Source organism: Monodelphis domestica, chromosome 1, assembly GCF_027887165.1.
Source record: "Monodelphis domestica isolate mMonDom1 chromosome 1, mMonDom1.pri, whole genome shotgun sequence".
NCBI lineage: Eukaryota > Metazoa > Chordata > Mammalia > Didelphimorphia > Didelphidae > Monodelphis > Monodelphis domestica.
The window spans coordinates 513,599,835-513,615,067 of record NC_077227.1 but is presented as its reverse complement, the minus strand read 5'-3'; the positions used below and the strand labels follow the sequence as shown (position 1 = coordinate 513,615,067).

The 15,233-nt window shown below is 38.1% G+C and overlaps 1 protein-coding gene across 4 annotated transcripts in view; it reads right to left on the bottom strand.

The window, feature by feature from the left end:
- The window catches only part of EFR3B (EFR3 homolog B), a 133,197-nt gene that overhangs the window by 52,785 nt on the left and 65,179 nt on the right, over window positions 1–15,233 (bottom strand). For all 4 annotated transcript variants that reach the window (XM_007475928.3, XM_007475931.3, XM_007475929.3 and 1 more), the window contains exon 4: window positions 5,950–6,100. In XM_007475928.3, coding sequence (XP_007475990.1) covers window positions 5,950–6,100 — 151 coding nt within the window. The remainder of the gene's footprint in view (window positions 1–5,949; window positions 6,101–15,233) is intronic.

The following is a 15,233-nucleotide window of genomic DNA, read 5'->3' as shown; positions in this document are numbered from 1 at the left end:
AAAACAGAATCAGAGGTGGAATATTGCATGAAGATCAGCTAGTCCAGGGACCGCTAATTTGTGGAATGCTGTTCTTTTTTCAAAAAACCTTTCTCTAAAAGGAAAGACTTTTAAGACCAAGTAAGAGTTAGAAAAAATTACAAAATGTAAAAGAAATAATTTTGATTACATTAAATTAAAAAGGTTTTGTACAAACAAAACCAATGCAACCAAAATGAGAAGGGAAGCAACAAATTAGGAAAAAATCTTTAAAATAAAAACCTCTGATAAAGTTCAAATTACTCAAATTTATAAGGAGCTAAATCTATTGTAAAAAAAAAAAAATCAAGCCACTTCCCAACTGATAAATGGGCAAGGGACATAAATAAGCAATTTTCAGATAAAAGAAATCAAAACTATTAATAAGCACATGAAAAAGTATTCTAAATCTTATAATTAGAGAAATGCTAATCAAAACCACTCTGCAGTATCACCTCACACCTAGCAGATTGGCTAACATGATGCAAAGGAAAGTAATAAATGTTGGAGGGGATGGGACAACATTGGGACATTAATGCATTGCTGGTGGAGTTGTGAATTGATCCAACCATTTTGGAAGGCAATTTGGAACTATGCCCAAAGGGTGTTAAAAGACTGCCCTTTGATCCAGCCATAGCACTGCTGGATTAGTACCCCAACGAGATAATAAGTAAAAAGACTTATACAAGAATATTCATAGCTGTGCTCTTTGTGGTGGCAAAAAAATGGAAAATGAGGGGATGCCCTTTAATTGGGGAATGGTTGAACAAATTGTGGTATATGTTGGTGATGGAATACTATTGTGCTGAAAGGAATAATGAACTGGAGGAATTCCATGTGAATTTGAATGACCTCCAAAAATTGATGCCGAGTGAAAGGAGCAGAACCAGGAGAACATTGTACACAGGGACTGATACACTGTGGCACAATCAAATGTAATGGACTTCTCTACTAGCAGTAATGCAATGATCCAGGATAATTCTGAGAAAGAACACTATCCAAATTCAGAGGAAGAACTGTGGGAGTAGAAACACAGAAGAAAAAGAAATGCTTGATCACATGGGTCGATGGGGATATGATTGGGGATGTAGACTCTAAATGATCACCCTAGTGCAAATATTAATAACACGGAAAATAGGTCTGGATCAATGACACATGTAAAACCCAATGGAATTACCCATGGGCTATGGGAGGGGTGTGGGGAGAAAGAGAAGGAAAGAATATGATTCTTATGACTATGTGTGATTTTTAGACCCTATCTCTAAGAGAAATGACCAAGCAGATACTGCTGCAAAGCTAGCAGCCATAGAAGGGCCTGAATTAATTTTAGCATTAACAACCATTGATGATTTAAATTGATCACTTTCCTATAATGAAAAAGAAATGGAAAAATGGAAACAAAAATTCAAAGCAAAACAGATTAATAGAGTATGGGTGTCATCTGAAGGAAAACCCCTGCTCCATAGAAGTTTCTATCACCAAATTTGCCAATCTGTTCATAAAAATGGTTACTTTGGTACACAGGGCATCATGGACTCTGTTGAGAGTATGGATAGCCCCTGGTATAACTACTATAGCCTCTAAAGTGTGTTCAGCCTGCTCTACCTGCCAAGCATATAACCAACACACCTTTCATGGCAAAGCCTTTGGTGGGCGTCCTCTGTCTTACACATCTTTTGAGCACCTGCAGATAGATTTTATAACAATGCCAAAGGCTGGGCAATATAAATTTTGTCTAGTCATAGTAGACCAACTGACCAGATGGCCAGAAGCATTTCCTATGGCCCAAGCCACAGTGGCTTTTGTTGCTAAGGTACTTTTAAAAGAGATTATTCCTCACTTTGGCCTGCCAGCATGTATTGAATCAAATAGAGGAAGTCATTTTACTGATTCTGTTCTAAATCATATATATTATTGCTTGGGGATAATTCCTAAATTTCATGTTCTATAGCATCCCCAGAGCTCAGGCCAAATTGAAAGAATGAACAGGGAACTTAAAAGTATGATTGGCAAATCATGCACTGAGACATTTAAAATGGTCTGAAATTCTCCCTCTGGCACTATGGCCCAGGGGAGAACTACACATCTCACCACTTGAGATGCTTTTTGGATATCCGCCTATACAGGCGAAGCCTTTCTCCCCGGCATATATACATCATTATTAGGGGGAGATACTACTATTGCTTCCTATATACAGGAATTACATAACAAACTGCACAAACTCCATGAATCTGGAACTGCAATACAAGCCGGACCACTAGATTTTTCACTTCATGACCTGAACCCAGGAGACAAGGTGTATATAAAGAACTTCCAGCATACGGAAGTAACTCAGCCTTCCTGGGAAGGACATTCCAAATATTGTTAACTACTCCAACATCTATAAGAATTGGAAAGAAGGACTCTTAGATTCATTGCTCAAATGTAAAGAGAGCATCTTCTATTGAAATTGACACACATGCATTGGAGATAATAATCTATTGACAAGTGGATGCTTTTTTTCCCCCAACACATTGAATTCCTGAATATTTTTTCTCTTTTTCCTTATTTTTATTATTGCTTTTCTTTTATTTTATTAGAATATTTGATTTTTCCCTTTTCTCATTTCTATATACTCAAGGTATATACAATCAATATTAATTTTTATTCTATAATAATATAAGTTTAAATATATATACTTGCTATATTATTAATACATACCCAAACAGCTTTAGACTGTGGGAACCTGCCATTTATTGATAGTTGTTATGGTACTGTGATTAATGTTTGTGTCTGATTCTAGGAAATGGGATCAAAAAGGAGCACAGACTTAACTGAATAGTGCCAAAAAGCACACAGGTCAAAAAAAAGAAGAAATCAATCCAGATAGGATTGATGCACTTCCAATACAAAGGACCTGAATCTAGTGTGAGACTTGAGGTTATGATGCTGGACATACATTAAGACGTAGGCCTTCCTTGTATCCACACTCTTCGTAAAAATACTTACAGACAAGTTCCAAAGTTTGGCTATCATCCTGGCTCCCTCTATCCCTGAGAATGAAGGTAAAATCAGGCAAGGGAATGATACTTTCCTATCAAAATAATAATCTGGTCCTTTTATCTTTCCTTTAATATGACAACTTCCTGTAGCCTTGGATGCAAATGGGTAAGTTAAATATTACTGCATTCTACCCTACAGACTTGTGGGATTAGAAATTACTTTGATTGGACCCTAATACAAGGGCCTGTAAGAAATTTGTTCTTGTTTACTCAAAATTTTGTATACCTAGATTTGACATTTTGATACTGATTTTGAATTCTTCTTTTAATATATATATATATATACATATATATATATATACACACACATAATATAAAAGGGTTTCATTTTTCTTCCATTGTTTTTTCTTTCTTTTTTTTTGTTTTATTTTGTTTTTTAATTGACACACACCCCCATAGCTAAACCTTGCATCCTGAGCTGAACTGAGTGTTTTTCAACACCTTCTTCAGGGGGGGGATTGTATTTTCATAAAATCCAAGATTTAAACATTTTGTTTGAGAAAGATCTTCAGGAAAGAAGCTTGCTAACTCCTAAGTCCAGAGAATGAATTGTTTGCAGAAAGATACCTAACCCTTACACTACAGGAAGGTCCAGAATGAACCTTGGGATACAGTTGCTTGAACTGAAGGTTAATTGAACATTTATTTTGAATGTACACTCTTATGCCAAAAGAGGACTGCCCCCTAATTGGCTTTTGTCAATGCACCCAGCACAACATTGGTTTTGCTGTCTCTCTTCTATTTCCCCCTTATCTCTAACTATTGTAGTTTTCCTCTTAGAGGGTAAAATTTTGTATACACCTGCAATTAGAAATTTTTGGGGTGCAGGATGCTTATGTTTAGTGATCAGTTGAGGAGACTAGTCCCCCAATCATCATCAGGGGGCATTGTGATTTTTAGATTTTCTCCATCTTGCTTGGTCTAGCACCCAGGAATGTGCATACCCACACTACACGGGCATGTCCTAGCAAATGAAAAATCAGAAACAACTGACTGTCCCCTGGGCTGTCCTAAACCAAGCTTGAGCCACCATTGGCACATGTGAGACGCAGGCAGTGATGTAGAGAACTGCCTCTGGAGTTCTCGTCACTTCCTGTGGGGTGGGCTAGGTGTGAGTTCGTGCCTGGAACTCGAGCCAGGAGGAGCTCCCTCAGACAACTTCCTTGAATCGGTCACATGAGTGAAAAGGACTTGAATCCCCTTTCCCTTGGCTCTCAGGGGAAGGCTGCCCTTGGCGAAGGCCTTGAACTCCTGCCTGGCTCAGCCTGAGCCAGAGCAGTTTGAGTTAACTCTTTCTCTCTCTCTCTCAATTTCTTCCTCCTATTGTAATTAAATCACCATAAAATTCCATTCTGACTTGAGTGTTTCATTTAGGATTTAAGAAATTAAATCCTTGGTGACCAATAATTATTACATTCAGTCTCAACCATAAATTTACCCTTTACACATGGAAAAATATTCTAAATCAACTTAATTAAATAAAAATTAAAAACAAATAACAAAAAACCTTCCCTAGAAACAATACAAGGTATTGATTCCAAGACAGAAGAATAGTAGGGGCTAGGGGGATGGGGAGGGGAGTTAAGTGACTTGCCCAGGGTCACACAGCTAGAAAATACCTGACGTCACATTTGAAATCAGGACCTCCTATCTCCAGATGTGGCTCTATCCACTGAGCAACCTACTGGTCTTGTGCGCGCACTGCTCTTGAGTTGCTTATGGTATCCCAAGTCATATTGTGAAGCCAGGTGGCACAATGGATAGATAAAGAGTTCTGGGTATGGAGTGAAGAAGACCCAAGTTTAAATATGGCCTCAGAAACTTAGTAGTCAGGTGACCCTGGGCAGTCATGTTACTTCCCTCTGCCTCAGTTTCCTCAACTGTAAAATGGACAACACAATAGTGCCTCCCTCATAGGGCTGTTGCAGGAATCAAATGAAATAATAGTTCTAAAGTCCTTAGCACAATGCCTGGGACAGAGCAGAAACTTAATAAAAGCTTATTCCCTTCCTCTCCCCCCACTCACTACCCCATTTTGTTTGGATGAATATATAATTTGATTATCATGTTCTTTGAGAGAGAGAGAGAGATGGTAGTAATAAAAGTGGTAGAAGAGAAAATTAAAACAAACTTGATATAGCTCCAATTGTCCTCCTCACCCCTAACCATTTTACAAATGAGTAAAAAACACACACACAGAAAGAGAGAGAGAGAGAGAGAGAGAGAGAGAGAGAGAGAGAGAGAGAGAGAAGTGAAGAAACTTGCCCAGATCATTAGTGGTAGGATCACAACTAAGATTCAGCTCTATGAACTCTTCAGAACGTTTTTCTGCTATGTTTTCTTAGTCAAATACATATATTTCAAGGAATGTGTGCCCAAACTGACTCATGGAGATTAATTTAATTAACTTCAGAAAAGAGGGATAGGCATAGCTTCTCCTATGTTTATTATAGACAAGGAGCAACATGATTTCCTTTAAGTTCCAACTAAAATATCATCTTTTACAGCAAGCTTTTCCCAACTCTTAATTCTGGTGTTTTCCCTTTGTTAATTATGTCCTCTTTACCTCATATATAGCTTGCTTGTATATTTGTTTGCATACCATCTCCCCCATTAGGTTATAAGTTCCTTAAGGGCAGAAACTATCTTTTGCTTCTTTTTTGGATCCTTAGAACTTGGCACAGAACCTGGCACACAGTGAGCATTTGATAAATGTTTATTGATTAATTGATTTATTTTGGGTCAGAGAAAGAATAAAGAATTGAACTGAGTCAAATATTCGAGAAAAAAAATTTTTTAATAAATCTGAGTGGTTGCCCTTTCATGGTAGCTGGGACACCTAAACTGGCCCTCCCCACATACACATACACCTCCTTCAGCCTCTGCTTACCGAGTTTGTGCCTAGGATCTGCAGATTGGGCTTCTCGGACTCCAACAGCTTGGCCACCATCTTGAGGAAGCTTTCTACAAAGAGATTGATGCTCTGACAGTGGCAGGCCATAAGCAACTGGTCCAGAGCTTCCATTGCAATGCACACATACCTGGGGGGGGGGAAAGCACCATGGCTATCATTGCAGTCTAGATGTCTTACTTACCGATCTGCAAAATAGAAAATTTGTAATAAAATCAGATATATTAATCGTAAGATCCTGGAGAAAGGTCTTACCTTCAGGAATGGCCAGCATTACTGATCCATAAAATAAAACAATCAAGCAAGCAGTGATTAAACTTCTACTATACATGTTCTAGGTCCTCTGGTGGGCATTAGGGACACAAAGACAAAATACTCATTGAGAGATACAATACAGATCCATATAAGTGGACACAAAGCATGTAAAAAATAAACATACAGGGGTCAGCTCGGTGGCTCAGTGGATTGAGAGGAAGGCCTAGAGATAGGGAGTCCTGGGTTCAAATCTGATTTCAGACACTTCCTAGTGGTATCAAGATACTTAACCTCCACTATCTAACCCTTAACACTCTTCTGCTTTAGAACAAATACATGGCATTGATTCTAAAATGGAAGGTAAGTTAAAAAAAATTTTTAAACAAATAAACAATATTTGATAATCACATGGGTCTTCATGTTAATCAGATTCAAATAATTTGATTCACTTTAACTCTAATTCCTAGCATTAGCACTTGTCCTAGTTGCCACACCCCCCAAACTCCTGGAAGCTTTCTTTTCTTTTTTCCCTACTTTCCATATGAAGCCCTTCCTGAAATTGGTGTCCTCCTTCCCTCAATGTCTTGGTATTTAATTACTTTATATTTATTTTGTATTTATTCTATATATAACTATAATATGCACATGTATTCTCCCCCTATGGAATATATGTTCCCTGAAGACAGGAATTGCTTCATTTTTGTCTTTTTATCCCACCCCCCACATTCTATTTACCCCTATAGAATGGAAGCTTCTCAAGGGCAAGAAATGATTTGCTTCTGCCTCTGAATTTCTGACACCTAGAAATATTTCTGGCAGTGCCTGGCTCATGGTTCTTGTTGGTGGTACACAATTGTGTCTGAATTTTCATGACCCCATTTAGAATTTTCTCAGCAACAAACCTGGAGTGGTTTACCATTTCCTTCTCCAGCTCATATTACAAATGAGGAAACTGAGGAAAACAGGATTAAATGACCTGTCCCACATCACATAGCTAGTAAAGTGTTTGAAGACAGATTTGAACTCAGAAAGATAAGCATTCCTTACTATTGTGCTCAAAGAAATAATGAACTGGAGGAATTCCATGCAAACTGGAATGACCTCAAGGAATTGATGAAGAGTGAAAGGAGCAGAACAAGGAGAGCATTGTACACAGAGACGGATACACTGTGGTACAATTGAATGTAATGGACTTCTCTACTAGCAGCAATGCAATGATCCTGGACAATTTGGAGGGACTTATGAGAAAGAAGCTATCCACATTCAGAGGAAGAACTTTGGGAACAGAAACACAGAAGAAAAACAACTGCTTGATCACATGGGTTGATGGGGATATGATTGGGGATGAAGACTCTAAAGGATCACCCTAGTGCAAATATCAATGACATGGAAATAGGTCTTGATCAATGACACGTGTAAAACGGAGTGGAATTGCTTGTCAGCTATGGGACGGGTTTGGGGGAGGGGAGGGAAATAACATGAATCTTGTAACCATGGAAAAATATTCTAAATTAATTAATTAAATAACGTTTTCAGAAAAATCAAAATAAAATAAATAAATAATAAAAAAGAAAGATAAGCCTTCCTGATTCCAGCCCAGTGCTCTATCTACTATGCCACTTAACTGTCCATGGTAGGCACCTACATGCTTGTTGACTGGCTGATCAACAATTCACAGAGGATGGTATGGGTTATTTCTATACCTCTTCTGTTTCATAAAGTCAGTTCCTCTAAGTCCCAGGCTAGTACTGTCACTGTTTCCATACTATCCCTATTTCTTTTTTATTGCTTGATAACAAATGACAGCAAAGTCGATACCGGGGATGCTTGTGATTCTGGGTTTCCTTCTTGCTTTTATAAAATACATGCCTCCTATTTATCAGCTATAGCCCGTTATATGTTTCACCTCTGGGAAGGCTTACAAATGGGGCATGCCAAGATATTATCGAGAGCGAGTCTGTCAAATCTAAGGGTGACATTAGCCTTTCAGTTGCTAAGCAGGATCAAAGCAGAGAGGGAGAAAAGCTTGCTCTGGGCAGCCTGCCATTCTTTGGCTCTTCCCATTGATAAGGCCTTGCCCTTCAAAGAGCCCAGCTCTAGTCACAGTCCAGAGGACCAGCTGTGCTTTGTAGACTCTGCTCTAATATGACTCTGTTCTCCTTATGCCAGAGCAGCCTGGAATGAGGCAAAGACAGGCTCTGTAGCTCCTGTGGTGTTAGTGCAGGAGCCCAGGTCTGAGAACTTCCCAGCGGTCTCAAAATTGATGGAAACGGCAGGGTCAGGGTGAGGGACAGAGGGGGAAAATATCAGGAAGATGGCACAGGAGAGGAACTCTGGCCACATCCCTGAAAGACTGACAAGGTGCCCAAGCACACAATAGAACAAGTCATGATAGGAGATAAGAGATTTTTATCTTTCTCAAATCTCTATAGCTTCCCTCTGCACAGAGATTAGATATTTCAACTTGACATTACAAAAGATAAAATTGGGGCAAAAAAGGGAAATGGAAGCAGCCACAGACTATATATCAGAGAGCTATTTCAATGTGAAGAGAAAGGTGAAGGCTCCCTAAAAGCCATTGCTAAGACAGCCAATTTCCCTTTATTCCCAACTAAAAGGCTGGGAAAGCTTCTTCTAAAATATTTTAATTCAGTAAATACTAAGTAGCTACCATGTGAACAAATCAGAGGTAGAATGCCATAGCAGATAAATTCTAGGCTTCAATTCAGAAGACTGGAGTTGACTTTTACTAGCTATGTGATCCTGGGAGGGTCACTTTACCTCTGTGTGACTGGCAAATCCCTAGCTACAAAGCCATACAAGTTGGGATCTGGTTCCATGAAGGGAATACCCACCTGGGGACTCTGAATACTGCAACATACTTCAAGATATACAAAGATAATTAAGATGCAATAAACTAGGGAAAAGTCCCTCATGAAGTTTATCATTTAAGAGAGAAAGAATGAATACCTCTAACACAAAACCAAGTGTGTTAAATGCAGAAAAGAGGTACAATTTCAGCCTCATCACTTTCCTTCATGGATTCTACGAGATCCAATAAACTGTTCTTCTCACTATTCCTCATCTATGACATTCCCAGCTCCCATATTTAGTGCCTTTGTCTGGGTCATCTCTCATGCCTGGAACGCACTCCCACTTGACTTCATTTCCTCCAGTACTCAGCTCAAGTTCCTTCCACATTAGGACTCTCCTCTTGCCCTGGCTGCTAGTGCTTTCCCCCCAAATTTCCTTGTATTTATTTGGTGACATCTATCTATGCACGTGTTTCTTCCATGATGTAAGACAAGTTCCTTGAGAACAGAGATTGTTTCACTTTTATGAACTCAATAACTTACTGTCCATTCCAGTTTAGATCACTGGTACCTAGCATAGTACCTAGAACACAGGGTTTAGAGTTGAACGGAACCTCCAATCTCATTTAATCCAATTCCCCCTCACTTTAGTGATAAGGGTACAGAAGTATGGAGAAGTTAACTGACTTCCCCAAGGTCACACAAGTGGTAACGGGCAAAGCCAACATTGGCGCTCAGACCTTCTAACTCTAAATATAGCACTTGCTGCATTGCAACATGCTGCCTCCATTTGTTGTTATTTAGTCATGTCTGACACTTCATTTGGGGTTTTCCTGGCAAAGATACTGGACTGGTTTGCTGTTTCCTTCTCTGGCTTATTTTACAAATGGGGAAACTGAGGCAAAGAGGGCTAAGTGACTTGCCCAGGGTCAAACAGCTAGCAAGTATGTATGTATGTATGGCCAGATTTGAAGTCAGGAAGATGAAGATGAATTTTCCTGACTCTAGGATTGGCACTCTATCCATTGTCTCACCCAGCTGTCCATGGTAGCCACTTAATACATGTTTGACTGACTGCTAAGAAAGACCTGAGGAAGCAGAGCATATAGGTTCACTGGAACCTATAGCCAAAAGCTCGAGAAGACAAGCAGGATGGATGCTCATAAATATTCACTTGCTACTCATTCAGCCAACATTCACCGAGTATCCATTATGTGCAAACCACTGAACTAGGCTTTATGGATGGCTGGAGCTCCTCTGCAGTCTCTGCTCTATCTCTCTCCTTGGGGCAGGGGACTCATCCTTGATGTCTTGTCCCAGATGGGGGCCGTGGGGAGCACGGAGTTATCTGGAATATAACAACCTGTGAGGGCTAGCTAGGCACAAGCCTGAGTCAGATCTGTCGTGGTCACTCTATCCAGAAAGCCTGGCAGAAGATAAGGTTTGGCAAGCCAGAAGGGCTGGAATAAAAATAGCTAATAATTGCTAGCATCTATGTGATGCTTTAAAGTTTACCAAAGTGCTTTACAGACAGTCTCACTTGATTCTCACAACAGCTCTGGAAGGTAGCTGCTATCGTTGTCTGGAGGGAACTGAGGCTGACAGAAATGAAGGAATTTGCTCAGAGTCACGCAGTTATCTGAGCTCAGGTCTTCCAGACGCCGGGACCAGGGCGCCATCCACTTTGTCGCCTTGCTGCCTAGCAGAGGGTAGATAGATAGGTAGTATGCTGAAGTATATGAGAGCTAAGCAAAAGTTAATGAGTAATTCTAGATTAAGGACTAAAAAAATCACAAAATTCCAGAGGTGGAAGGGACTAATTGCAGAATTGGAAGATATTGTAGTCTGTATCAAATCTGTATTAAAGCAAAAATTCCAGGGGATGAAAATTAGATTATTTGACATAGTGAGCAACTTGCTCTCAAGAATGCCTAAGAAGTGCCTGATAGTTTTTGTATTTGGGGGGTATGACATTTGTAGTTACTTTATAAATCCGTATTTGCAAGGCTAGCTACCCAGAGACAGAAGGAAGAAGGAACGAAGGAAAGATGGAAGGAAGGAGAGAAAGGAGGGGAGGAAGGAAGTAAAAGCATTTATTAAGCATTTAGCATGTGCCAAGTTCCACATTTTAAAGGTTATAAATTAGGCAGCTGCCATCTGGAAAATCAAACTTCATTAAAATAATAGGGATAACTATTAACTAATCAATAATTTCTAAACTTCTTCTGGAGAACCTCAAAGAGATATATAATAGAAAAAGGAGATAGGCTAGTCATGTGGAAGAATAAGAGCCAAAAAAAGGAGAGAAAGAAGTGTAAGAACAAGCAGCTGAATTATATACAGCATAAAGTAGGAATAGTGGGGAGAAGAGTAGAAGAACCATATTTTTTTATCATTTTAAGGAAAAAAGTTCTAATCACTAGAGTGACAAAAGTAAAATGGGCCACCAGAGATAGATAAACAATTTCTCCTTCCTGGAGCTTTTCAAGAAAAGGCTAGGTAACCAACCACTTATGGAGATGTGGTTGGAGAGATTCCCTTTCTGGCAAGTTATACTACATGGTCCAACTCTGATTTCTGTAAAAGTAACTTGCTGAAAAACAGAAAAACACTGCATATGGCAATATATATATATATATATATATATATATATATATATATATATATATATAGTATGATGTCAACTATGAGGAAATAAACTATTATCAGCAATGCAAGGATCCAAGACAATCCCAAGGGACTCATGATGAAAAATGCTATCCATAGCCATAGAAGGAACTCTGAAAGTCTGAATACAGATGGAAGCATACCACTTTTTCACTTTATTTCCTTCATGGGTTTTTTCTTATATGTATGATATACATACTCTTTCACTACATGGGAAATATTGTCATGATTAAAATTCTCTGGAGACCATTAAAAAAAAAAAGCACAAAGGCCAGTCTATGTCTTATGGTAGGCTTATAATGTTAAGAAAAATAAAGGAAAGACAAAGAATGCCATCCACTTCCAGAGAAAGAACTGTTGGAGTCAGAATGCAGAAGAAAGCATAGGATTTTTCATTTGTTTATTTGGGTTTATATTTTGGAGTTTTGGTTTTATAAGATTATTCACTTACAAAAATGAACAATATGAAAAAAAAGATTTAATTTAATTTTTTTAAATCAAGGAAAGCTCTAACGACGCTGGGTAGACGTCCCCATGTTCAGCTTATGGGACAACATGAACAAGAATCACACAGGATGGGCTGTGTTGTATTCTTCCCTTCTACATCACTGAAACGAACTTTGATACTGTTTTGATCATGGAGGCATTTAAATATCTGAGGCTCACATACCAAAGAAACCCTATGCTAAAATTTATTTATTTATTTAAGAAACTCTTACCTTCTGTCTTGGAGTCAGTACTGTGTATTGGCTCCAAGACAGAAGAGTGGTAAAGGCTAGGCAATGGGGGCTGCCCTCAGGGTAAATCTTTCAGGTTTTTAATCTCTCTGCCTCAGTTCTTTCATCCATAAGATAAGGATAATAAGAGAATCAAATTTCCAGGTTGTTATGATGATAAAATGTAATAACACTTAGAAAGCACTTTGCAAAATTTAAAATGGTATCTAGATGCTAAATGGTGTAGTGGATGGAGCCTGGGGCTTGGAATCGGAAAGATTCATCTTCATGAGTTCAAATCCAGCTTCAGAAACTTACTAGCTAGGTGACCCTGGACAAGTTAGTTAACCCTGTTTGCCTCAGTTCTTCACATGTAAAATGAGCTGGAGAAGGAAATGGTAAATGACTCTAGTATCTTTGCCAAGAGAACACTAAGCGGAGTCACAGAGAATTGGACATGCCTGAACAGCAGCAAGATGCTGTCCTCCTCCTCATTATTATAGCTCTTTTCGTGTGAGTTAGGGTCTTCATAGTCCACATTTCTTGTATCCCTGGGCAAGGGAATTGTTATGGGAATCCTGATAACATTTAATGGGGACTCTATCTTTTTGTGTGTCCTGGATCCTTTGGAATGGTGTGAAACTTATAGACCCCTTCTCAGAAGAACATTTTTAAACACATGGCATAACCAGCCAAAATTAAAAGGAAATTAGGAAACTGGGGAATTTTTTCTTACAGCATATTTCTCTGATAAAGGCCTTATTTCTCAAATGTACAGGAAACTGAGCCAACTTTATAAAAATAAGAACTATTATCCAATTGACAAATGGTCAAGTAATATGAACAAGCAGTTCTCAGAAGTAGAAATGAAAGCTATCAATCGTCATATTTAAAATGCCCTAAATCGCGAATATTTGGAGAAATGCTTAGTAAAACAGCTATGAGATACCATATTACCCTCATTAGATTGGCTAACATGACAGAAAAGGAAAGTGACAAATGCTGGAAGGGGTTCGGAAAAACAAGTAAATTAATGTACTGTTGGTAGAGTTGTAAACTGGTCCAACTATTCTGAGAACAATTAGGACCTATGTCCAAAGAGTATAAAATTATGCCTACAACTTTGACTTGCCAATACTGCTACTAGGTATGTACACCAAAGAGCTCTTGTGGTGGCAAAGAATTGAAGACTGAAGGAACACACACATTAATTGGGGAATGGCTGAACATGCTGTGGTATATGATTTGAATGGAATATGATTGTGCTATCAGAAACAATGAAGGGGATGGTTTCAGAAAAACCTGGGAAGATTTATATTAACTGTTGGAAAATGAAGTGAATAGAACTAGAAAAATGTATATAGTAACATCAATACTGTAATGATAGTCAATTGTGAAAGACTTAGCTACTCTGGTTAATACGATAATCCAAAACAATTCCAAAGAATTCATGATAAAAAATATTATTCACCTTCAGAGAAAGAATTGATGGACTTTGTGAATTGAAGCATAGTTCTTTTTTTAAATATATTTAGCTTGCTTTTTTTTTCACAGCATGACTAAAGTAAAAATGTTTTACATGACTTCATATGTAAAATGAATATTGTACTTCTTGCCTTCTAAATGGTGGGGGGAAAGGGTGAGAATTTGGAACTGAAAACAAAAAATGAACAATTATTTAAATAAATGCATGGGGTTAGAAAAGAAACCAATTATTGTAAAATATATTTATCAAAATAGTCTATAAAAAAGATATGTTCACAGACTCCAGGTTAAGCACACTTGAATAGAAAAAGTCCCTATAATAGACCAAAATATTCATAGCAGCATTTTTTTATAATAGCAAACTAGAAACAAAGAAGATGACCATTAAATGGAAATTTGACTAATCAAGTTAAAGTACATGAATGTAAGGAATATTACTGTGTTATAAGGAATAACAAATATGATAAATATAGAAGCATGCAAAGACTTTCATGAACTGATGCAAAATGAAGTATGCAGAGCTAAGCAAAATAATAAATACAGTGACAATCACAAAATAATTAAAAATGAATGTTGCAAAATCATAAAGAATAATAACAACTTCTAAGAAGAGATATAAGAGGACATCTCCTCACTCTTTTTTTTTTAAACCCTTACCTCTGTCTTGGAGATAATACTGTGTATTGGCTCCAAGGCAGAAGAGTGATAAGGCTAGGCAATGGGGTTAAGTGACTTGCCCGAGGTCACACAGCTGGAAAGTATCTGAGGCCAGATTTGAACCAAGGACCTCCCGTCTCTAGGTCTGGCTCTCAATCCACTGAGCCACCCAGCTGCCCCCCCCCCCCCACTCTTTTTCAAAGAATTCAGATTTTAAAAAACACTCTTACCTCCTGTCTTAGAATGGATACAAAATATATAAATTTGATTTATATATATATATATATATATATATATATATACACACACATACATACATACATACATACATACATATATAAATAAAAGCAAAAAATAAATAAATTAAAAATATATAAATATAAATAAATAAATACTTCCAAGGCAGAAGATGGGCAAGGGCTAGGCAAGTGAGGTTAAATGACTTGCCCAGAGAGCAAGGAAATGTCTGAGGGCAGATGTGAATCCAGGACTTCCAGTCTTCCAGGCCTAGCTCTAGCCACTGAGTCACCTAGTTGCCCCCTAGCTTTTTTTCCATATACTGATCAGTTTCTTCTCTCTTCTTTTCCTTTAAAAAAATATTATTAATCCTTATACTGTAATGGTGATTTTGGCTCCTACTGAACATTTCTTTCAGCTTCTTTAAAGATTT